Below are 26,214 nucleotides of genomic sequence, written 5' to 3'. Positions count from 1 at the left end.
GGATTGACTTAGCACCGAATGAGGCATTGAGGTGGGATTCGGTAAGGGAATCCTAGTAGCAACCCCTTGTCTCATTAACTATGTGCCAACATAGGAGCCCTTGTAGGCTTAGGCTAATGGATCCATAAATAGCCCTTAAAGTTAAAGTTAAAGAAATGAATGAAGTTGACGGAGTTCTACCTGGCAAGTAGTCTCCCCGGCCAACGTAGGGGGTTATGTTGGATTCCATGTAATAGCTCGCATGGTCTTAAATGTCGGTTATGGTTAATTTTCCACAAAATGAATGTTTTAAAGGATATATATATGATTTATTATGCATACATTAAATTATGTTCCATATTACATAAATGTTTTAATGTTTCCTCAATGTTCATGCATCCTTACATACTTAGTACATTCAAAGTACTAACGCATACTCTTTTGCCTACATTATATCACCATGTAGGGATCAGTTATCCTCCTCGTTCTCCTCCACGTGGCTAGTTGATATTCCATTGAAGACTACTTTTGGTGAGTTTCCATGTTCCGAGAACAATACTCCTTTATCTTTCTAGCTTATGATATGTTAAGATATTTTACTATGACATTTCTTCTATTATAATTGAGGGTGAGCTATGGACTTGTCTTAGCCCCATTAAATCTAATAGTTAGAGGTATTATTGGATATATGTAAGTTGAAGATTTACTATTATGATTTCCGCTTATTTATTTATCATCATTACCTATGAAAGGCTAAAAGAATGCTAAGAGGCTTGATTGAGGTACTTTCGGGTTCCTCATTCGCCATGTCATGTATAGGCCCTAGGCTTGGGTCGTGACAGAGATACTGAGATTGTGATTATATATATGCATATGCACAGCGAGTCCCCTATGGGTCCTTGTCTGGAAGCCTTAGCTCAGATTGTGCGACAGCCTTGATTCCACAGTACCACCACATCATTGCATCATTATACTACATTTCATTGCATTGCTATCTATGCTACTTGACTTATCTGGTTATTTGTGATAATAAACTGCCGTTATATGTTTACTTTGGTCGCGTCGTTCTATATAAATTGACGGTACCAATGTCAAAATGGGACTTTTCTGTATGTAGGTGAAAATGTTTCTTAGTTTATTTCATAGGTTTGATTAATTCTTTATACTCAGTCGGTCAAACCTACTAAGTACATGTGGAATGTACTTGCCTCTATTTATGTGTTCTTTTTTAATGTAGATCCTAGTCAGGGCGTTCTGCGTGGCAACTGATCCTTCTAACGAACTTCATAGCTTTAGATTAGTGGTGGGATCTCGGACTATGGATCGCCACAAGTTCTATCATAATTTTTTATCCTAAATTATTCCACCCCACCCCCACCCCCTCCCCTTCCCCTCTTAAGTTTTAAATTAATAATTACTTTAGTTCTGCATAAATGGAAATGTTTATCCACGTGGAGTGCTACTTAACACTCAAAATAAAAATAGAGACTACATACCACACACAATTAACTACTCGATGAAGTATTATATATATATATATATATATATATATATATATATATATATATATAGTTCACATGGGAAAAAAGAACAAGTGATAACTGGAGTTTGAAATTTACTGATGGAAATTTAGGGTTATTCAAAATCGAATTGAAACAGATAAATCAAATCGAAAAAAAATTATTGGTTTATCGGTAATGAGTTATTGGTTAGCGATCTCGGTAATGATTTTAATTTCCATACATTTATTTCTTGCTATCTCTCTTGGTTATTCTATAATGTTTTGCATTTGCTTTTGAGCAAGACACAATTTATCAAATCACAAACATAATTCATTAGGTTTGTCGGCTTTTTTCTAAGTGATTTTAAATGTGTTTTTTGGTGTCAAATCTTAGCGTTAAATCTATAACCGAATCGATAATGATCTATATCCGATATACTAATAATTGATAAGCCAATATATTAATAATTCTATAATGGTTTGACATGTCTACAAATTGATAACCGATAAGTCAAATCGAAAACTTGAAAATCGAACTGAACCGACCGATGCGCAGCCCTAGATAGAATGATAACTGAAGTGTGACTTTGACATAAACTTTTTTTAAAATAAATGAATGAATAGATTTCCACTTTTATTTGTCCAATTTTGAAATATCAAGGAGATAATTTATAAATTAGTTCTTAATGAATTGAACATTCACCAACAAGATGAAAGTTCAGGTAGTCAATCAACTAAATTATTAAGATTTACTCCCTTTAATCCATATTAAATGGATTGTCGAGTGTTTTGTTAAGTTCAAAATAAAAGAATTTTGCAAAATTCAAGAGAATTGTTGGGACTTTTTCTTTTATATTTACTTTTCTTTTAAAGAGGTTCTTAACTATTTTATATTTTTTATGATAATTATTTAGGAATATTCATAAGGTTAATAGTAAAAATTAGTCTTTAATTTTTTTTCCTTAAATATTTTTCTTAAAGTGTGTGTCATATTTAACAATTTACTTTATATAGACTAAATGGGGGTAACATTTATTTCCCCAATGCATTTATCAAAATATCAAATTTATTATATCTTTGAAAGTTAATATAGTAAAATTATTATTTTTATTTATTGCTTGTAAAGGGTGTTAGGTGTGTGGCAAGTCAAACATTCTGAAAGGGGTATAAAAGTTGTCGAATACTTCAAAAATATCCTTATTACACTCCTTGAATTTTACGAGGTTTTAGGGTTTAGTCTATTTCCTTTCCTTGGAATTTTAATTTTTCATCTTCATCTAGGATTACCAGGACACCGAGTCTATCCAAGTCCTTAATCTTCTCAGGTACATTCCAAAATTCACCCCTGATAACTGATATGCACATGTCCTCACTATATATGATAATGGTTTATGCTTAAAAATAATGTTTTTAAAGTAGGTAGATATGCTCATTTATGTCAGAAGCATTTTTATTGTCTTTTTACTCTATGTACACCTAAGATTTATATGATCTAAAACAAATTTTGAACACCATTTGCCACAACACTAGTATCTTCATTTGTGTTAATTAAGGTGATTCAACAATTTACATATAACTAGGAAGATTAGTTTTGCCTTAACTGCACAGTATAATTATTCAGCGAAGGGATACAATTAACATCATTGCCAATACCTAGTTTCGCCACTGAATAATAGTGCTAACTGCTAACTACCTATTCTAATTGGAATTGTCTCCAATAAATAGTAAGTTTAATTAAATATATAGCTGAGCTAATTGTTTTCTTCTAAAATTAGGGGTGAAGTAAATTCAAAACATAGCATCAATGGGAGGAAATCAAAATGGTGTTGTATAAAATTTTAGACAGTGTCTCAAATATCAACTTTTGTCTTTTCTCCTTTAGCTGCTTGTTTCTCCAATAGTTATTTTATAACCCAAAATGGTTTGCTTTCTGATGTGGACTTCTGACGTTCCTTCTTTATTTTACTATGGTTTCATCAGTATCAACAGTTTGAGATTATCAGCTAAATGTCAGCCAAGGAGGAGGTTGGGGAGAGTCATGCACTTGTTGCATGTAATGGGAGTGCATCTAGAATCAGTGAAACTGGGCTTCAACTTTATCCAGTTTCTGAGTATGACTCTGGCGAAGGTTTACCATATGCTCCTGTAGATTGGCCAAATGCGGGTGATAAGTGGGGCTGGCGGGCAGGGAAACGAGTTACATCTTCAGGAACCTTTAAAGATAGATATTTGTATCTTCCGAAGCGTCTTCAGGTTCGGAAAGATGGAAAGAATAATGCTTTTCGAAGTAGGATTTCAGTTAAAAAGTATCTCCAGTCTGAGCATCCTAGTATGGATATCAACCAATTCTTTGCTTCACTCAGTTGGATGATTCCTTCGAAATAGTCACCGAGCTCAAAAGGTTAGCTTCGACAAGGCTCTTCAGTATATATGTAGCATGTAGAGATTTATTCGGTTGTTTTCATCAATTAAAAAAAAAGGTCTTACCACATAGCTCACTGTGTATACTAAACTTCCAAATAAATTTGATGGACATGGCTGACATTATGCCAAATTTGTTTTCTTTACTGAACTAATGCCAAATTTGTTTTCTTTTTATTTAGATATTGATTTTGACTCGGAGATGATAGAGAAGACTACATCTTCAGGGACGAAAATGGAGCCTTTACCATCTGATTCTCCTCTTGGAGCTATTACTTGTAAGGCTTGTAACAGAGTCTGTAGCAGTTTAGCAACAGAAAATCCTTTTCCAGAGACAATGTTTTGTGATGTCTGTTGCAGTGAGCCTGGTTTTTGCCGAGACTGTTGCTGTATTCTTTGTTGTAAACCTATCAGTTCGGACTATGAGGGCTACAGTTACATTCGATGTGAAGCACCAGTAGGTGATGGATACATATGTGGACATGTTTCCCATCTAGATTGTGCTCTACGAGCTTACATGGCTGGGACAGTCGGAGGATGCATCAGTTTGGATGCAGAGTATTTCTGTCGATATTGTGATTCAAGGACGGATTTGGTTTCACATGCTTCGAAGCTTTTAAACATCTGCACATATGTTGCTTCTCGTGCTGACATCGAAAAGATTTTGAATGTTGGCATTTGTATTTTGCGTATCTCACAAAAAAGGAATGGAAAAGAGTTGTTGCATCGTATCGAATCAATCAAGGCAAAGGTATAGCTAATTGATGAATGGTACTTTGTTTCCTTATGATGCTATCTTTGGCAGTTTTGAGGTTTACAGTTACCAAAATGACCAATTTGATAATCACATCAGCTTACGAAAGGAGTCTGCATTGAAGATGTATTCAAAAAGGAAAGCTGTGTGGATAGCACTGGTAACTTCTCAACCTTCTCATAGTCTTGTTTGTGTTGATCTGTCACTTTGACTTCACTATCTGTATCTGAGCAAGATATTTTAGTATGTGCAAATGTGGTTCTCTTCCTTTAAGTATTGTCTATTTCAGTGCTTCCCGTTGTCCACAAATACCAAAAACACTTGTGGCAACTAAACTGCAATATGACCAGAAAATAATCAGCTTGGGTGTTGTACAAGAAAATAAAATTGGCGAGCCTTGGAAAGAGTAGAGGAATTATTTGTTGTACACCCAGTGCATCAATTAAATGCTATCCAACTGCTCCTTGGTCCTACCCAGATGTGACTAATTAATTGTTAGTATCTTAATTTCATTTCCTATACATTACAGATATATAGTCCGTCCATACAATTTTTTATTTTTTTATTCCCTTTCAGTGGATCTTTCTATTTTTTGAAGTGAATTTCGTCCATGATTATACAATCTGTGTACTATGTAGTCAGGGACGGAGCTTCGTTGAAAATTACACTATGTAGATTGGGGAAATGATTTTTGCATACTCGACCACTGAAATATTTTCGTAAAAGGGTAAACACTTATTTCATTGTATTTTCTTCCCATTACTATCTATTGAGGGTGAATATCATGTTTAGGTTGAGTTTTGAGAACTTTAAACCTTGTATTACATGTTGAGTTGAATATTGCCTCCATGTCATATGTGTTGTGATGCATTCATCCTCATTCATTCTATCATTGATCTTGCAAAGTTGAGAACTGTGAAATTATTTTTGAAAAAGAAAATGTGGCACCTTTTTATATCCTTGACCACGAGCTAAGTCGCAAGTTATATCCTTTATTTTTCAGTCTTTAATACTATTCAAAGACTTGTGATGTATTTTTATAATAAAACCTTGTATTAGATGCTATTTATACTTATGATACCAGATTTTGTGATATTTGCATTGTTATCTTTCTTTTCCTTTATTTCGTGGCCTGACTTTCCCTTTTGGGAGTCTCGTATGAATTTTATTGTTAGACTTACAAATTAGGTTGGGTATTTGGATGCGTGCAATCATGACCACAATTTTTGGATCGTGACAAATATTTATATAATTTCAAAATAAGAAATAATAATTTTACAAAGAGTCAATGAATTTTTCAAAAATTGCAAGGATCTTAATTGAAATTTTGATAAAAAGCTAAGTGGTACTGCTTAATCATCTTGAAATTTAATGTGTTTAACTAGTACTCCCTCTAATCTATATTAAATGGATTGTCGAGTGTTTTTTTTAGTTCAAAATAAATGAATTTTTCAAAGTTCAAGAGAACTGTTGGGACTTTTTCTTTTATATTCACTTTTCTTTTAAAGAGATTCTTAACTATTTTATATTTTTTAGGATAATTATTTAGGAATATTCATAAGGTTAATAGTAAAAAGTAATCTTTAATTGTTTTTCTTAAAAAAATTTCTTAAAGTGTGTGTCATACTTAACAATTTACTTTATATAGACTATCTAGAGGTAACATTCATTTCCCCAATGCATTTATCAAAATATCAAATTTATTATATCTTTGAAAGCTAATATAGTAAAACTATTATTTTTATTTATTGCTTGTCAAGGGTGTCAGGTGTGTGCCAAGTCAAACATTCAGAGAGGGGGTATAAAAGTTGTTGAATAATTCAAAAATATCCTTATTATTTTACGAGGTTTTAGGGTTTTGCCCGTGTGGGGTATATTTGTGTTGTGTAGCCCGTTTGAGGGCCTTATTTGCTATATTATTTGCTTTAAGATCATGTGATTTATTATTAGCCCGTGAGAGAGACGTGAGGAGACTATTTGAATTGCAATGCCCGCCTAAGGGGTTGAGTTGGCGGTTTTAAGCATACTTGAACACTGAAATGTTTTCAAAAATGGGTGAACACTTGTTTCAATATATATTTTTCCCATTACTAACTATTGAGGGTGAATATCATATTTTGGTTGAGTTTTGAGAACGTTGACCTTGTATTACATGTTGAGTTGAATATTACCACCATGCCATATGTGTTGTGATGCATTCATCCTCATTCATTATATCATTCATCTTGGAAAGTTGAGAACTGTGAAATTCTTTTTGAGAAAGAAAATGTGGCATCTTTTTATATCCTTGACCACGAGCTAGGTGGCAAGTTGATGAGACACTGAGATTGTGATTTGGTATATGGATTGCGAGTCCCCCATGTGTCCTTGTCTGGAGCCTTAGCTCAACAATTACATATGATAGATTGTGCGACAACCTTGATTTCACTGTATCACCATATCATTGCATCATCACACTGTATTGCATTGCATTGCTATCTGTGCTAGTTGACTTACCTAGTTAGTTGTTATACTGAACTGCCCTTATATGTTTACTTTAATCGCGCCTTTCTATATAAATTGGTGGTACCGATGCCGGAATGAGAATTTTCTATATGCAAGTGTTCCCTAATTTATTTCATAGGTTTGATTAATTTCTTGTACTCAGTCGGTGAAAACCTACTGAGTACATGTGGATTATGCACATCCCTACTTATGTGTCCCTTTTTTATGCAGATCCTAGTGAGGGCGTTCCGCGGGGCAGCTAATCCTTCTAGTGGACTTCATAGCTTAAGATTAGTCGTGAGATCTCGGAATCCGGATCACCTTTAGTTCTATCCTTTATTTCTTAGTATTTAGTACTATTCAGAGACTTATAATGTATTTTCAGATTCAAACCTTGTATTAGATGCTTTTTATACTTATGACACCAGATTTTGGCATATTTTTATTGTTATCTTTCTTTTCCTTTATTTCGTGGCCTGAATTTCCCTTTTGAAAGTCTCATATGAGTTTTAATATTAGGCTTACACTTCAGGTTGGGTATTAGGATGTGTGTCACCATGACCTCAATTTTTGAGTCGTGACAAATTTTTATATAATTCCAAAATAAGAAATAATAATTTTACAAAGAACAATGAATTTTTCAAAAATTGCAAGAACCTTAATTGAAATTATGATAAAAAGCTAAGTGGTCCTGCTTAATCATCTTGAAATTTAATGGGTTTATAAAATTATTTGAAATGTAAAAAAAAAGAATTAGATAAGATCCTAGAGTTGAAGATAATTAAAGTGATAGGAATAAACCAAAGTGGGTAGAGTTGTGACTAGGGCTGGGCGTTCGGTATTCGGTTCGGTATTTTCAAAATTTGAATTCGATAATTCAATAATCGATAATTTAAAGTATATACCAAATACCGAACTTTTAAACTTCTGTTCGGTAATTCGATAATCGATAAATTAAAATTCGGTTCGGTACGGTATTCAGTAATACCAAAATTTTTGCATCTTATAAGATCAACCAAAATGCAAGCACTTTTTTTAAAATAATTTTAAATGTTTTTTTTGGTGTCAAATCATAAACATAATTCATTAGTTTTGTCAGCTTTTTTCTAGGTGATTTTAAATATTTGTTTTGGTGTCAAATCTTAACGTTAAATCTATAATCGAATCGATAATGATCTATAACTGATATACTGATAACTGATAAGCTAATATATTAATGGTTCTATAACGGTTTGACATGTCTACAAAGCGATAATCGATAAGCCAAACCGAAAACTTCAAAATTAAAAAATAAATAAATAAAAGAATTTTGAAAAATTCAAGAGAATTGTTGGGACCTTTTCTTTTATATTTACTTTTCTTTTAAAGAGGTTCTTAACTATTTTACATTTTTTAGGATAATTATTTAGGAATATTCATAAGGTTAATAGTAAAAAGTAGTCTTTAATTTTTTTCCTTAAACATTTTTCTTAAAGTGTGTGTCATATTTAACAATTTACTTTATATAGACTAAATGGGGGTAACATTTATTTCCCCAATGCATTTATCAAAATATCAAATTTATTATATCTTTGAAAGATAATATAGTAAAACTATTATTTTTATTTATTGCTTGTCAAGGATATTAGGTGTGTGGCAAGTCAAACATTCAGAGAGAGGTATAAAAGTTGTCGAATACTTCAAAAATATCTTTATTACACTCTTTGCTTTTTACGAGGTTTTAGGGTTTTGCCTTTTTCCTTTCCTTGGAATTTTAATTTTTCATCTTCATCTAGGATTACCAAGACACCGAGTCTATCCAAGTCCTTAATCTCCTCAGGTACATTCCCAAATTCACCCCTTAACTGATATGCACATGTCCTCACTATACATGATGATGGTTTATGCTTAAAAATAATGTTTTTAAAGTAGGTAGATATGCTCATTTATGTCAGAAGCATTTTTATTGTCTTTTTACTCTATGTACACCTAAGATTTATATGATCTAAAACAAATTTTGAACACCATTTGCCACAACACTAGTATCTTCATTTGTGTTAATTAAGGTGATTCAACAATTTACATATAACTAGGAAGATTAGTTTGGAAATTAATATCATTGCCAATACCTAATTCCGTCACTGAATAATAGTGCTAACTGCTAACTATCTATTCTAATTGGAATTGTCTCCTATAAATAGTAAGTTTAATTAAATATATAGCTGAGCTGATTGTTTTCTTCTAAAATTAGGGGTGAAGTAAATTCAAAACATAGCATCAATGGAAGGAAATCAAAATGGTGTTGTATAAAATTTTAGACAGAGTCTCAAATATCAACTTTTGTCTTTTCTCCTTTAGCTGCTTTTTTCTTCTGATGTGGACTTCTGACGTTTCTTCTTTATTTTACTATGGTTTCATCGGAATCAACAGTTTGAGATTATCAGCTAAATGTCAGCAAAGGAGGAGGTTGGGGAGAGTCATGCACTTGTTGCATGTAATGGGAGTGCATCTAGAATCAGTGAAACTGGGCTTCAACTTTATCCAGTTTCTGAGTACGACTCTGGCTAAGGTTTACCATATGCTCCTGTAGATTGGCCAAATGCTGGTGATAAGTGGGGCTGGCGGGCAGGGAAACGAGCTACATCTTCAGGCACCTTTAAAGATAGATATCTGTATCTTCCGAAGCGTCTTCAGGTTCGGAAAGATGGAAAGAATAATGCTTTTCGAAGTAGGATTTCGGTTAAAAAGTATCTCCAGTCTGAGCATCCTAGTATGGATATCAACCAATTCTTTGCTTCATTCAGTTGGATGATTCCTTCGAAACAGTCACCGAGCTCAAAAGGTTAGCTTCGGCAAGGCTCTTCAGTATATATGTAGCATGTAGAGATTTATTCGGTTGTTTTCATCAATTAAAAAAAAAGGTCTTACCACATAGCTCACTGTGTATACTAAACTTCCAAATAAATTTGATGCACTTGGCTGACATTATGCCAAATTTGTTTTCTTTACTGACCTGATGCCAAATTTGTTTTCTTTTTATTTAGATATTGATTTTGACTCGGAGATGAAAGAGAAGACTACATCTTCAGGGAAGAAAATGGAGCCTTTACCGTCTGATTCCCCTCTTGGAGCTATTACTTGTAAGGCTGGTAACAGAGTCTGTAGCAGTTTAGCAGCAGAAAATCCTTTTCCAGAGACCATGTTTTGTGATGTCTGTTGCAGTGAGCCGGGTTTTTGCCGAGATTGTTGCTGTATTCTTTGTTGTAAACCTATCAGTTCGGACTATGAGGGCTACAGTTACATTCGATGTGAAGCACCAGTAGGTGATGGCTACATATGTGGACATGTTTCCCATCTACACTGTGCTCTATGAGCTTACATGGCTGGGACAGTCGGAGGATGCATCAGTTTGGATGCAGAGTATTTCTGTCGATACTGTGATTCAAGGACGGATTTGGTTTCACATGCTTCGAAGCTGCTAAACATCTGCACATATGTTGCTTCTCGTGCTGACATCGAAAAGATTTTGAATGTTGGCATTTGTATTTTGCGTGGCTCACAAAAAAGGAATGGAAAAGAGTTGTTGCATCGTATCGAATCAATCAAGGCAAAGGTATAGTTAATTGATGAATGGTACTTTGTTTCCTTATGATGCTATCTTTACCAGTTTTGAGGGTTACAGTTACCAAAATGACCAAATTGATAATCACATCAGCTTACGAAAGGAGTCTGCATTGAAGATGTATTCAAAAAGGAAAGTTGTGTGGATAGCACTGGTAACTTCTCTACCTTCTCATAGTCTTGTTTGTGTTGATCTGTCACTTTGACTTCACTATCTGTATCTGAGCAAGATATTTTAGTATGTGCAAATGTGGTTCTCTTCCTTCAAGTATTGTCTATTTCAGTGCTTCCCGTTGTCCACAAATACCAAAAACACTTGTGGCAACTAAACTGCAATATGACCAGAAAATAATCAGCTTGGGTGTTGTACAAGAAAATAAAATTGGCGAGCCTTGGAAAGAGTAGAGGAATTATTTGTTGTACACCCAGTGCTTCAATTAAATGCTATCCAACTGCTCCTTGGTCCTAATTAGATGTGACTAATTAATTGTTAGTATCTTAATTTCATTTCCTATACATTACAGATATATAGTCCGTCAATACAATTTTTTATTTTTTTATTCCCTTTCAGTGGATCTTTCTATTTTTTGAAGTGAATTTCGTCCATGATTATACAATCTGTGCACTATGTAGTCAGGGACGGAGCTTCGTTGAAAATTACACTATGTAGATAGGGAAAATGATTTTTGCATACTCGACCACTGAAATATTTTCGAAAAAGGGTAAACACTTATTTCATTGTATTTTCTTCCCATTACTATCTATTGAGGGTGAATATCATGTTTAGGTTGAGTTTTGAGAACTTTAAACCTTGTATTACATGTTGAGTTGAATATTGCCTCCATGTCATATGTGTTGTGATGCATTCATCCTCATTCATTATATCATCTTGGAAAGTTGAGGACTGTGAAATTCTTTTTGAGAAAGAAAATGTGGCACCTTTTTATATCTTTGATGACGAGCTAGGTGGCAAGTTGATGAGACACTGAGATTGTCATTTGGTATATGGATTGCGAGTCCCCCATGTGTCCTTGTCTAGAAGCCTTAGCTCGACAGTTGTATATGATAGGTTGTGAGACAACCTTGATTTCACTGTACCACCATATCATTGCATAATCACACTGTATTACATTGCATTGCTATCTGTACTAGTTGACTTATCTAGTTAATTGTTATAATGAACTGCCCTTATATGTTTACTTTAATCGCGTCTTTCTACATAAATTGGTGGTATCGATGCCGGAATGAGAATTTTCTGTATGCAAGTGTTCCTTAATTTATTTCATTGGTTTGATTAATTTCTTGTACTCAGTCGGTCAAAACCTACTGAGTACATGTGGAATATGCACACCCCTACTTATGTGTCCGTTTTTTATGCAGATCCTAGTGAGGACGTTCCGCGGGGCAGCTAATCCTTCTAGTGGACTTCATAGCTTAAGATTAGTCGTGAGATCTCGAAATCCGGATCGCCTCTAGTTTTATCCTTTATTTCTTAGTATTTAGTACTATTCAGAGACTTATGATGTATTTTCATATTCAAACCTTATATTAGATGTTTTTTATACTTATGACACCAGATTTTGGCATATTTTTATTGTTATCTTTCTTTTCCTTTATTTCGTGGCCTGACTTTCCCTTTTGAAAGTCTCATATGAGTTTTAATGTTAGACTTACACATCAGGTTGAGTATTGGAATGTGTGTCACCGTGACCTCAATTTTGAGTCGTGACAAATTTTTATATAATTCCAAAATAAGAAATAATAATTTTGCAAAGAACAATGAATTTTTCAAAAATTGCAAGAATCTTAATTGAAATTATGATAAAAAGCTAAGTGGTCCTGCTTAATCATCTTGAAATTTAATGGGTTTATAAAATTATTTGAAATATAAAAAAAGGAATTAGATAAGATTCTAGAGTTGAAGATAATTAAAGTGATAGGAATAAACCAAGGTGGGTAGAGTTGTGACTAGGACTGGGCGTTCGGTATTCAGTTCGGTATTTTTAAAATTTAAATTCGATAATTCGGTAATCGGTAACTCAAAGTATATACCAGATACCAAACTTTTAAACTTCGGTTCAGTAATTCGGTAATCGTTAATTAAAATTCGGTTCGATACAGTATTCAGTAATACAAAAAATTTTGCATCTTATAAGATCAACCAAAATGCAAGCACTTTTTTTAAATGGATCAACTCCGTATGCAGTTGCAAGTTTCTGAAAGCTAATATTTCAGACAATAGAAGAAAGGCCAAGTATTCCTATCTTTTAATTTCTCTCTAGCTTCAAGCATACAAATGCTTCAAAAAATATATGCAAGGGGGAACATATTTGCTGTAGTCACATACTCACATTATATTTATTTACAGCATGACACAGGAGGATAGATCCTGACCTCCGACAGGTGAGGTGAATGATTTAATCTGATCTAATTACAAGATAAGTAGCCACAAACCATCTTAATTTTACTACTATCTGAGTTCCTAAAACTAAAAGGCAACAACACCAACAAACAATAGCACTCAACAACAACACCTGCAGCAGGTACACTACACCTGCAACACACAACAACTACAACAGCATCAAAAAACATAAGCTGCAGAAGCTACATAGCCTACACTACACCTGCAACACACAACAACAGCAACAAACAACACCCATCTGCAACAGCAGCACACTACACCTGCAACAGCCAACACACAACAACAGCAGTCAATAACACCACCTGCAGCAGCAACAATTGACACCTGCAACACACAACAACAGCAACAAAAAATATAAGCTGCAGCAGCTACACTACACCTGCAATACACAACAACAACAACAAACAACAGCAATAAACAACACCCACCTGCAACAGCAACATACAACAACAGCAGTCAACAACACCACCTGCAGCTTATGTTTGTGCATATGCCCCAAAAAAAGAACTAAGTTGACTAAGGTAAAAAAATATTGTGCATATGCCCCAAAAGAAGACTAAGGTGAAAATTATTTGTGCATATGCCCTAAAAAAAGAACTAAGTTGACACTGAATCTCGAGAAATTTCAAATGCCTGATTAGTGATTACACAACCAAATAATGACAATGCGATAATTTATTTGGGGGGAAATAGAGACAAAATGTGAAGGAAGACTGGAAGAGGAAGAGGAAGAGAAGAAGCAAAGAGGACTTACCTTCAAGTGAAGAGGTGAAGGTGAAGGCGGCGTGAAGCGGTGAAGGTGATGTCACGACCCAAGCCTAGGGCCTAGACGTGACACGGCGAATGAGACACCCGAAGGTACCTCACCCAAGCCTCTTAGCATTTCATTAAGAATTTCATTGGTAACGGTAAACAATAATAAGCGGAATTAAAAACATATTCCATTTGTGTCCAAACATACCTCTACTAATAGACTTGGCAGGGGATAAGACATATTCCTGGCTCACCCTCATAATAAGTGTCAAGAAATACCTTAATAAAAGTCTTACTATTCTATATAACATAAGCTTAGAATAAAAAGGATGTTGTTCCCGAAATATGGGAACTCACCACAAGCAATCTTCAAACTAATTCGAGTTAGCCATGTGGAGGAGATCGAGGAGCAACGTCGGTTCCTACATGGTAATATCATATAGGCAAAAGTATGCGTTAGTATTTTGAATGTACTAAGTATGCGAGTATGCTTTGAAATGAAAAACATAAAAGAGACATGAGTAAGCAATATGCATGAGTGAATGCATACATTAGACATCATCATATGAAACTTTAAAATATTCATTTTGTGGGAAAGTGACCATAATCGACATTTAAGACAATGCAAGCTATTACATTGAATCCAACATAAGCCCCTACGTTGGCACGGGGAGACTACTTGCCAGGTAGAACTCCATTCAGATTACATTCAATTATTTAACATTTGGTGGCTGCAAAGGCCTAGACGACAAGGGTCAATGGTGGCACATAGTTAATGAAACATGAGACTTTACTTAAGGACCCCTTAGGTCGAGTCTCCATCTACATGCTACATTCGGTGCTAGGTCAAATTGCACGGAATAACGTTTAAATATCATAATAACATAAGCATTGTATAACTTTAGATATCAAATCATCCTCGGTGGAATAGCTCATTAAAACCTTTGATTTATAATATCATCATGACTACCATGCCCTATTTACCGTTCTACTAATGAACCTTGATTTACAAGAAAATTAGGTCTACAATCAGTGATGGCATTTCGGGTACCATGCTAATCGGACCTTCCATTTTGGAAAAATGTTCAAAAGCTTTGACGGCCTATAGGGAGGTCAAACATGTCATAGCATAACCTTAAACATTTCATTTGATTCAATGAAGAGAATTGTCCTTTCACATTGAAACCTTAATTTGGCTAAGAAGCCCTTTTATCAATCAATCATTCAATCATTTCACAAGACTTCCTTAAACATAGGCATTTGCTTCATAAACTTTTATTTGGAGTCAAACTTTCAATTCAACTTCATTTCAACATAAGAAGACTAGGTGGGTTCATTTCATATAACTTTCAAATACATTTAAAAGAATACTTGTATGCATGACAGTGATAAGAATGCATCAAATCAAACATCTTAAAAATAACCCACTGTAACACCCCTTAAAATGTTATTGATTCATGGTTCCTTTCATTCATGAAGTCCAAATAAATTATCAAAAAAACTATTTAATTCAAGCATGAAACTTTGTGGATTTTCATATCATGATTCTAATTGCATAGATTATTAAATATTTGAAGTTTAATCACCTATCTTATGTTAGTTTATGTTGGCTCTTAAATGCATTAAATTTTTTTTTATTTATGAAAGGTCCTTATATGAAGACATAAAAATGTTTTAAAGTATTTTGATTATATTATGATCTCTCATGCCTAAAATAATTTGGGCATAACTTTTCATAGGATGGTTCAAATTAGGTGATTCAAATTTCTGAGTAACCACAACATCATTACCTACAACTTTCATGAAGAACACATCTTAAGATTCAGAGTTTAGGTAAATCAAATAAATTGATCTTTGCAAGACATAGTGTTGTGACGGAATGGAGTGTTTGTAGAATAAAATTCATATCTCGATGTAGAATGCTCCAAATTGGATGATTCTTGAACTAACTGAAACTAGACTTCTATATTTACAATTCTTATGAAGACACTAAATTCTAATAAGGAATTTATCTTATTCAAACGCAGCTTCGAAAACGGATATTCCGTTAAAAGATATTTCATCTCACCTACCATAGAAAGATCTAGAACCATTTGACATCATCCATGACATCAAAATTCTTCATTGAATTTTCAAGATCATCCTTTATAATTATGTTTATTTATTGTTAGGTCCATCCTCCACACCTATAAATACCCACCTTATTTCCTCATTTTATTCACCAAGCTTTCTTAAGCAACTCTTCTCTCTATATACTTCTTTACTCCTTCTCAAATATAGTTTTAGTTTTAGTAGTATAAAAATACTACTCCAGTGATTCTTATACTCCGAGTAGTACACAAAACGCTCCGGCGAGAAGAAAAGGCTAGGAGTCAAAGAGTGTTCCAATTCGGAGTAAAGCTTCGGATTTAAGGTATGTAAGGCTTTCATAGCATTGAATTGAGTTCGTCCATGCGCCCAATATTTAAATTCATTATAATTGAGTTATAGTTGAGTTTTATCCAAATCTTGAATTCTAAATAAATTAATTCTTCTTCTATTGAGTTTGATATATTTATGCATTAATATTATTATTGTTATCTCTCATATTATTGGAATTATTATTCATGGCTACTTTCTCATGAATCCTAATTGATTTGATGTTCATGAATATTTTTATACATGTTTTGAGTAAAGATGTTGGCTTTTTATTATTTTCATTGATAAAAAGAAAGTTATATGAATTAATACTATATATGTATTTTATTGAGTTTTGAAAGAGCAAAAGAGTTGAGTTTGAATGAATTTGAGTAAATGATATTTTGAGCAAGATATTTTGATGAGATGTAAATGATGTTTTTGGAAGTATAATGATTGATGAACATGAAATGAGATGAGTTTGATGATTTAAATTAAAGTCCAATGATACTAGATGATGAGTTTAATATGAGCACATATTTTGGGAGCGGTATTGAGCACCGAGTTGGGTAAGAGTTTAATTGACTCAAACCCCAGAACTACGTAGCCAGCGTAGGATGGAGGTTATGCCTCTTAAGTCCCAAAAAGAGGACTTTGATGAGTGGATCCAAGATGGTGATGTCCTTTACCCTGGCAAGGTATTGGATGGATGTGGCAACGACATCGCTTCGTTGTATCATCGCTAGCTCATAAGTGATGGTTGTCGGTTAGAGAAACTCTCAATTGAGTAAGCATTGCTTGTTACTATTATTTTTTTATTATTATATTTTAAACTTGCATTACATATTGATGTTGAGATGATGTTGAGTTCTGAGCTGAGTTTTCTTGAGAGGAGTTTCTTGATATTTGTCCTTACCTTCCTGCCATTTTACATACTCGTACATTCCATGTACTGACGTCATTCGACCTGCATCATTTTATGATGCAGAAACAAGTGTTAGAGATCCTCAATAGGCGCATCGTTGAAGATCATTTCTTTTTGGCTATTTGGTGAGTCCTTCTTGTATTCAAGGAACTCCTTATCCTTTTATTATTATTGAGTGTGATGTTTCTTTTGAGGTAGCCATGGACATGTCATTGGCACCATCTAAGAGTATTAGAGGCTTCATAGATAGAGTTTGATGATGTAATCCGAGTAGTTCTCCTTAGAAACTACTTCTTCTAAGAATTATTATTTTTTTATATTGATAATGACAAGCCCGCGTTAGTATTGTTAAGTCTTCCGCTGATGAACAAATGAGTAATAAGACCAAGTGGTTCTCTCGGAAGCCAGAGATGGTTTCTGAGTGCCGGTCACGCCTAGGGTACCCTCTCGGGGCGTGACACCCACCATATGCACTTTAAAACTACTTTCAAACCTTCATATAAGTACATTGATAAACCATCCATTTCATGTAAATAAGAATCAACATAAGTCAATATAGGTAATAAACTTCAAATATTCAAGAATCTATACATTTGGAATTGTTGTATGAAAATCCATAAAATTTCTCATCACTTGAATCATTATGTAAAATACCATAAGATTTCATCATTTAAAATTGATATACAAAGTTGAGTCAACATTTGGGCTCCATGGGTGGAAGAATCGATGGATGAAAACCCACATACCTTAGATTGAAGCTTTTAAGAAAGTTTGATTCTTGGTCTTCAATGAGGAGCCTTGAATCTTTGAGTTTGACAGAAAAATTGGAGGAGATTATTTGAGAGAGAAGAGGATGAAGTTTAGGGTTCTTTGGAGAGGTGAAAGGCTGAAAATGACTCCCAAACATGCCCAAGTTCGTATATATTATTTAGGAAATTGTCCAACTTGCCCTTCATCAAAGAAAATCTGGAAAATGGGCCAAAAATCCTGCTGGCGCGCCGCGCCAGCACCCAAACTACTGAGGCTAGTTTTGGGCACTATAGTGGCATCGGGCGCCACTGCAGCGCCGGGAAATTTCTACAGTTATAGTCTTTGGTAAAATGGTCGTAACTTTTGACTCGGAACTCCAAAACTTGCAATCTTGGTGGCGTTGGAAAGAAGACTCAAAGACCTTTAATTTAATAGGTTATGGTCCACCCAATTAGTTATATAATAATAGATATGGTCGTTTGAAATTGACCCTTATACGAACTCATTTGGAAACTTAGCCGAAACAAATTCTTTGGACTTGACTTGGTTTTAGGGATCCCTTATGACCCTAAATCACATATAATACCCTTGAATTACTTAGGAATTGATTCTAACTCATGAATGCCCTTTAAAGTCATCGAGTATGATCCTATACATACATGAAAAATACTACGGGTCTTGGCGTAGAAATTTTTGGGGTGTTACAGGTGATGGCGGCATGAAGCGGTGAAGCTGATGGAGGCATGAAGCGGTGAAAGTGAAGGCGGTGTGAAGCAGTGCGTGAGGCTGTAAAGCCTAAGCAGATACAAATCTTTCCAAAAGATTTGGTATTTGATGGAGAACGGGAAGCTGATGGCGGCGTGAAGAGGTGAAGGCGTGAAGATGAAGGGTTGAAGGCGGCGTGAAGACTGAGGTCTGAGGCGGTGAACTCAGAAGTTAGAAGTGAAGAGTGAAGATTAGGGTTGGGCAGTATAGGGATGAATATTTAATACTGAAATGGATCATCTGAATAAGTGAATAGGTTAATTGGGCTAATGGGCTGTTAGGACTTAGGGTATGTTACATAATTGGGCTAGGACTTAGGGTATGTTAGATATAGTTAAATTATAGGAATGGACCCAACAGAAATAATTATAGGAGGCCTAATAGCCAATAGCAATAATTTTGGTATTCGGTATTTATCGAATACCGAACGGGAAAATTATAAATACTGAAATCGAAACTGAAATACCGAAATGTTAAATTTCGATACCGAATACTGAAACGAAGTACCGAATACCGAATATCGAAATATCGAAATAATCGGTTCGATTCGATAATTCGATTTTCGATATTTTATGCCCACCCCTAATTGTGACATTGAAAATGGTGGCAATGAAAGTAGCGGAGTTTCGACAGATATGACAACAGATTTTTGAAGAATAAAGAAAAGAAAGAAGAACAAAAGGGGGGAAATATAAGCAAAAAGGTTAAAATTATCAACAAAAACAAAGAAAATACATTTCATAAGGTTAATAGTAAAAAGTAGTCTTTAATTTTTTTCCTTAAATATTTTTCTTAAAGTGTGTGTCATATTTAATAATTTACTTTATATAGACTAAATGGGGTAACATTTATTACACTCTTTGCATTTTACGAGGTTTTAGGGTTTTGCCTTTTTCCTTTCCTTGGAATTTTAATTTTTCATCTTCATCTAGGATTACCAGGACACCGAGTCTATCCAAGTCCTTAATCTCCTCAGGTACATTCCCAAATTCACCCCTTAACTGATATGCACATGTCCTCACTACATATGATGATGGTTTATGCTTAAAAATAATGTTTTTAAAGTAGGTAGATATGCTCATTTATGTCAGAAGCATTTTTATTGTCTTTTTACTCTATGTACACCTAAGATTTATATGATCTAAAACAAATTTTGAACACCATTTGCCACAACACTAGTATTTTCATTTGTGTTAATTAAGGTGATTCAACAATTTACATATAACTAGGAAGATTAGTTTTGCCTAAATTGCACAGTATAATTATTAAGCGAAGGGATACAATTAACATCATTGCCAATACCTAGTTCCGCCATTGAATAATAGTGCTAACTGCTAACTATCTATTCTAATTGGAATTGTCTCCTATAAATAGTAAGTTTAATTAAATATATAGCTGGGCTGATTGTTTTCTTCTAAAATTAGGGGTGAAGTAAATTCAAAACATGGCATCAATGGAAGGAAATCAAAATGGTGTTGTATAAAATTTTAGACAGAGTCTCAAATATCAACTTTTGTCTTTTCTCCTTTAGCTGCTTTTTTCTTCTGATGTGGACTTCTGACGTTTCTTCTTTATTTTACTATGGTTTCATCGGTATCAATAGTTTGAGATTATTAGCTAAATGTCAACCAAGGAGGAGGTTGGGGAGAGTCATGCACTTGTTGCATGTAATGGGAGTGCATCTAGAATCAGTGAAACTGGGCTTCAACTTTATCCAGTTTCTGAGTATGACTCTGGCGAAGGTTTACCATATGCTCCTGTAGATTGGCCAAATGCTGGTGATAAGTGGGGCTGGCGGGCAGGGAAACGAGCTACATCTTCAGGCACCTTTAAAGATAGATATCTGTATCTTCCGAAGCGTCTTCAGGTTCGGAAAGATGGAAAGAATAATGCTTTTCGAAATAGGATTTCGGTTAAAAAGTATCTCCAGTCTGAGCATCCTAGTATGGATATCAACCAATTCTTTGCTTCATTCAGTTGGATGATTCCTTCGAAACAGTCACCGAGCTCAAAAGGTTAGCTTCGACAAGGCTCTTCAGTATATATGTAGCATGTAGAGATTTATTCGGTTGTTTTCATCAATTAAAAAAAAAGGTCTTACCACATAGCTCACTGTGTATACTAAACTTCCAAATAAATTTGATGCACTTGGCTGACATTATGCCAAATTTGTTTTCTTTACTGACCTGATGCCAAATTTGTTTTCTTTTTATTTAGATATTGATTTTGACTCGGAGATGAAAGAGAAGACTACATCTTCAGGGAAGAAAATGGAGCCTTTACCGTCTGATTCCCCTCTTGGAGCTATTACTTGTAAGGCTGGTAACAGAGTCTGTAGCAGTTTAGCAGCAGAAAATCCTTTTCCAGAGACCATGTTTTGTGATGTCTGTTGCAGTGAGCCGGGTTTTTGCCGAGATTGTTGCTGTATTCTTTGTTGTAAACCTATCAGTTCGGACTATGAGGGCTACAGTTACATTCGATGTGAAGCACCAGTAGGTGATGGATACATATGTGGACATGTTTCCCATCTAGATTGTGCTCTACGAGCTTACATGGCTGGGACAGTCGGAGGATGCATCAGTTTGGATGCAGAGTATTTCTGTCGATACTGTGATTCAAGGACGGATTTGGTTTCACATGCTTCGAAGCTTTTAAACATCTGCACATATGTTGCTTCTCGTGCTGACATCGAAAAGATTTTGAATGTTGGCATTTGTATTTTGCGTGGCTCACAAAAAAGGAATGGAAAAGAGTTGTTGCATCGTATCGAATCAATCAAGGCAAAGGTATAGCTAATTGATGAATGGTACTTTGTTTCCTTATGATGCTATTTTTGCCAGTTTTGAGGTTTACAGTTACCAAAATGACCAATTTGATAATCACATCAGCTTACGAAAGGAGTTTGCATTGAAGATGTATTCAAAAAGGAAAGCTGTGTGGATAGCACTGGTAACTTCTCTACCTTCTCATAGTCTTGTTTGTGTTGATCTGTCACTTTGACTTCACTATTGTATCTGAGCAAGATATTTTAGTATGTGCAAATGTGGTTCTCTTCCTTTAAGTATTGTCTATTTCAGTGCTTCCCGTTGTCCACAAATACCAAAAACACTTGTGGCAACTAAACTGCAATATGACCAGAAAATAATCAGCTTGGGTGTTGTACAAGAAAATAAAATTGGCGAGCCTTGGAAAGAGTAGAGGAATTATTTGTTGTACACCCAGTGCATCAATTAAATGCTATCCAACTGCTCCTTGGTCCTAACCAGATGTGACTAATTAATTGTTAGTATCTTAATTTCATTTCCTATACATTACAGATATATAGTCAGTCCATACAGATTTTTTTTTTTTATTCCCTTTCAGTGGATCTTTCTATTTTTTGAAGTGAATTTCGTCCATGATTATACAATCTGTGCACTATGTAGTCAGGGACGGAGCTTCGTTGAAAATTACACTATGTAGATAGGGAAAATGATTTTTGCATATATGTAAGTTGTTTAATCTCCTTGACATAAAAACTTTTTTTTCTTTTGAATCCCCTTACTTGAATTCCTAGCTCCGCCACTACTGGTAGTTGGATAGTATACCTTCTTGTGTCTCTTTCTAGACCTTATTTAGATATTGATTTTGACTCAGATATGAAAGAGAAGACTACATCTTCATGGACGAAAATGGATCTCCTTGTTTAGATTTATACGTTCTTTTCACAGATTTTGGATGTCTCATTTTTCTTTTCTGCACAGATCATTTAGGATTAGTGTCATCATTAAAACATAAGTTAAAATATAAGTTAATGAAGCTAACAGTACGTGTTATTGGTTCTCTGCTTTTAGCAATACTGCTCACATTTACTTGGAGCGTATCTATTAGGCTGATATATCCAGATATTGCCGGTATTGTTCTTGTGATTCTTCTTGGTGGGTTTGAAGTGCACCCATGTTTTTTAATGATGATGTTTATATGTTTTGTCTTTCGTATTTCTGGCATCCTTGTTCAGTGCTCAACTTGCAATTATTAACGAATCTTGTGACAGTTCATACCCTACTCTATTTCCAATGTCATGTAGGATTCTTTTCATCCTTCAAATTTTGGACAATGGTTTTCATGAAGCTATTTTCTGGTTCATTACAGCTAAATCTGGTATATTCATTGCAAGTTCAAAATCTCAGCCGGAAGCAAAAGACACTATAGATGATTTCTTCCGCTCTGCCTAAACATTAATCACAAAGTTATCATATGTCTAAAGAGAAATAACCTCACACAATTCACTCAGAATAAAAAAGAGACGTTAACACTTGTATCTCACAAAGTTCCCCCAACACAAAACTCTCCATGCTCCCTAGGACTACATTGTGAATGCTATCAAGTAAATTGGAATGAGCCTCTATTTATAGAGTCATAAACTTTTTTCTACAAAAAAAAGGACTAGCCAAATATGGAGACTTTGTGTTTTCTTTTTAGGAAAACGAAAACCCAATTATACTAGGAAAGTCAGGGCAAACACCCAACACATAAGAGGGTGGGGTTGGATGGGGAGGTGAATTGAAATTCGTTTCGAATGTTAGTCAGGTAATTGGTCGACTGTTGATTTCTTCAAGTCGACTACCCTATAGTTTAGACGATTAGATAAAATAACATATTATAGGCATAAAGAGTGAAACAGATTCTTATACTTGTTCGGATCACCAATTTGGTGCCTAATCCAGTCCCCTTGAGTTACAAGGGTTTCCTTAGAGCTTGAATGTTTCTCGTTAGACAGATAGCCTGTTGTGAACTCCTTGAACTGGAAGATTCCAGTTTACTTGTTGGTCACATCCTCTACTCGTATAGTTTTCTAATCGCTCCTTTTCTTTTCACTGGTAAACTATATTGAATACAGTGCTTTTACAAGATGAAAGAGTGACCAGGGTTTTTCAAGCTTTTATATTGATTGGCTGCTTCTTGACCGTTGCTTGGGCGGAATGGAATTAATATCAATCTTTGATCTTGAATGCCACTGGGATTGATTTGAGAATCAATCCTTGATTTTCAGCGTTTTGCTCTTAAGGTAACCCAAGGGATTTTCTCCTTCAATCAAGATATTCAAATTTGTCCGAGTGTCAAATTTGTCCGAGTGTCCTGTTACGTTCTTTCTTGTGGTAAGCGTGTGCTCTTTTTCCTTGAGGGATGCGGCTGAGTTGTTTCCATCGTTAGACAAGTCATTCTTCCTTGATTCTATTTCTGGTAGCTATTGGGTGTGCTTTCCTTGTGGTAAGCTGCTGGCTTGTTTTTGGCGACGTGATCCTTTCTTATTCACTTGTGCTGGTGGCGGAGAGGTCGGAGCGCATATTAAGAATAAATAACTAAAGATGTTCATCTCCACTTACTCTATCTAACCAGCTTTATCCTGCAGAAGTAAAAGGAGGCAATGCAGAAGTCAAAAAAAGGGGCTGCCTGCCAGCACCCTTTTTTTGACATTGGTTGTTGAATGTATACAATTTGCTGCCAACAACTCTTACACGTTTTTGAAAATGCGTATACGCGTTTTCATTCTCCTATAAATAGAGGGCCTCTTGCCCTCATTTAAATCATCCCAGAAAGAGAGAGTAAGAATACAAAGAGAGTTTTACACCAAGATAAATATTGTAGTCTTGAGTGTCCTCTTTAGTAGTTGTTCCTTTTACAGGAGAGAAGTGTTAATTGTTGTTTTCTCCTTGTATTTGAGAGCTGTGTACTCCATAAAATATAGTGAGATCCTTCTACCCCGTGGTTTTTCCCTTCTATATTTAGAGGGGTTTCCACGTAAAATTCTCGTGTCCAATTTATTTTCATTATTTTCATTATTTTCATCATATCAAACTTTAGTTGTGGTGCTTCCTCACCCCAACATATCCGATTCAACCGCAGCAGAAGAAGGTGTTGGAAAGTTCCTGCATAAGTTGTCGGATCCTCAAAAAAAAGGGACGGGAACGACGTCCTGACTAAACAAGAGTTTCTACCTTGGTGATTAAGTTCCGCTTTAGTTGGTGTGAAATGAGCGGATTCTGGGATAGGAGGTCTTGTCGGTATGGAACCTACCCTTCCGGAGTGAAGGATTGTCATCCTATAGCTGTTTCCATTGTTACGCGAGTCAATCTCCTTGATTCTGTTATACTCGTTTGTCAATCTTCCTTCAATTCTGGTAGTATTTGATATCCTTGTTTAGATTTATGCGTTCTTTTCACAGATTTTGGATGTCTCATTTTTTTTCTGCACAGATAATTTAGGATTAGTGTCATCATTAAAACATAAGTTAAAATATAATTTAATGAAGCTAACATTACGTGTTATTGGTTCTCTGCCTTTAGCAATACTGCTCAGATTTACTTGGAGCGTATTTGTTAGGCTGATATATCCAGATATTGCCGTTATTGTTCTTGTGATTCTTCTTGCTGAGCTTGAAGTGCAAGTTTGCACCCACATTTTTTAATGATGCTTTTTATATGTTTTGTCTTTCGTATTTCTGGCATCCTTGTTCAGTGCTCAACTTGCTATTATTAGCGAATCTTGTGGCAGTTCATACCCTACTATTTTTCTAATGTTGTATAGGGTTCTTTTAATCCTTCAAATTTCGGACAATGGTTTTCATGAAGCTGTTTTCTGGTTCATTACAGCTAAATCTGGTACATTTATTGCAAGTTCAAAATTTCAGCCAGAAGCATAAGACACTAGATGATTTATTTCAATCTACCTAAACGTTAGTCACAAAGTTACCTTATGCTGATGGGAGGTAGAAGTACTTTGTGGAACGTGGAAGCTAGTCCGGACACCATCTTCATGAAAAATGATTTGGTTCATTGCTATGTGCCACTGATTGTAACCTTGGCGTCCAAATATTTTGTTTAGCTTGCTATTGGAGCAAAAGAATAGCATAACTAAGACTGTACAAGTAGAACCCTATATCAGTTGCATTTTTGTTTTTCCTATTTGCTCCACTTCCGGTCAGGGATATAACTGGAAAACAGAACAAGTAATAAAGTACTGTCTCATTCGACCGTACCCGTACATTTATACAGTATCACCATGTGCACAAACAGAAAGAGCCCCAGTCTTGTTCATTATTTGAATGAGCTATATACCTTCTTGTTTAAGTAAACATACACATGTATATATCATCATTTAATTTGTGTTGTTCTTTTTTTCTTTTTGCATGTGTACTATTTTGGACAACTTCGGGTATAATGTGAAGTTAGTCTTGACAAAATCTAACTTCAGACACAATATTTACAGTTTCATATGATTCAAGCTCAGGTATACATTGAAATTTAGTCATTTTGGTTCAATTTTAGCTGTTTTTGTAACTTCATGTAGTTGAAGTTCAAGCTAAAATGGCTGAATCATATGAAAATGACTAAACTTCGGTGATAGATGACTTATGAAGTGTAGGAGAAAATAATTAAAATTCTAACCATTTTTGTCTACAATTAAGAAATACATTAGGCTCA

The 26,214-nt window shown here is 34.8% G+C and overlaps 1 protein-coding gene and 2 pseudogenes across 1 annotated transcript; all 3 read left to right on the top strand.

The window, feature by feature from the left end:
* Positions 1–3,480: 3,480 nt before the first annotated feature.
* On the top strand, positions 3,481–4,838 carry LOC129900027 (uncharacterized; annotated as a pseudogene).
* A 4,728-nt stretch (positions 4,839–9,566) lies between these two features.
* Positions 9,567–10,737, top strand: LOC129900026 (uncharacterized; annotated as a pseudogene).
* A 9,635-nt stretch (positions 10,738–20,372) lies between these two features.
* Positions 20,373–26,179, top strand: LOC129901637 (uncharacterized). The gene is made up of 4 exons (XM_055976885.1): positions 20,373–20,766; positions 20,969–21,537; positions 21,640–21,700; positions 25,384–26,179. Exons 1-4 carry the CDS (start codon positions 20,373–20,375, stop codon positions 25,431–25,433), a joined length of 1,074 nt encoding a protein of 357 aa, XP_055832860.1. The 3' UTR covers positions 25,434–26,179.
* Positions 26,180–26,214: the final 35 nt, after the last annotated feature.

Source organism: Solanum dulcamara, chromosome 8, assembly GCF_947179165.1.
Source record: "Solanum dulcamara chromosome 8, daSolDulc1.2, whole genome shotgun sequence".
Classification (NCBI taxonomy): domain Eukaryota; kingdom Viridiplantae; phylum Streptophyta; class Magnoliopsida; order Solanales; family Solanaceae; genus Solanum; species Solanum dulcamara.
Note: the sequence above shows the minus strand (reverse complement) of the source record. Positions and strands in the feature narration are given on the sequence as shown.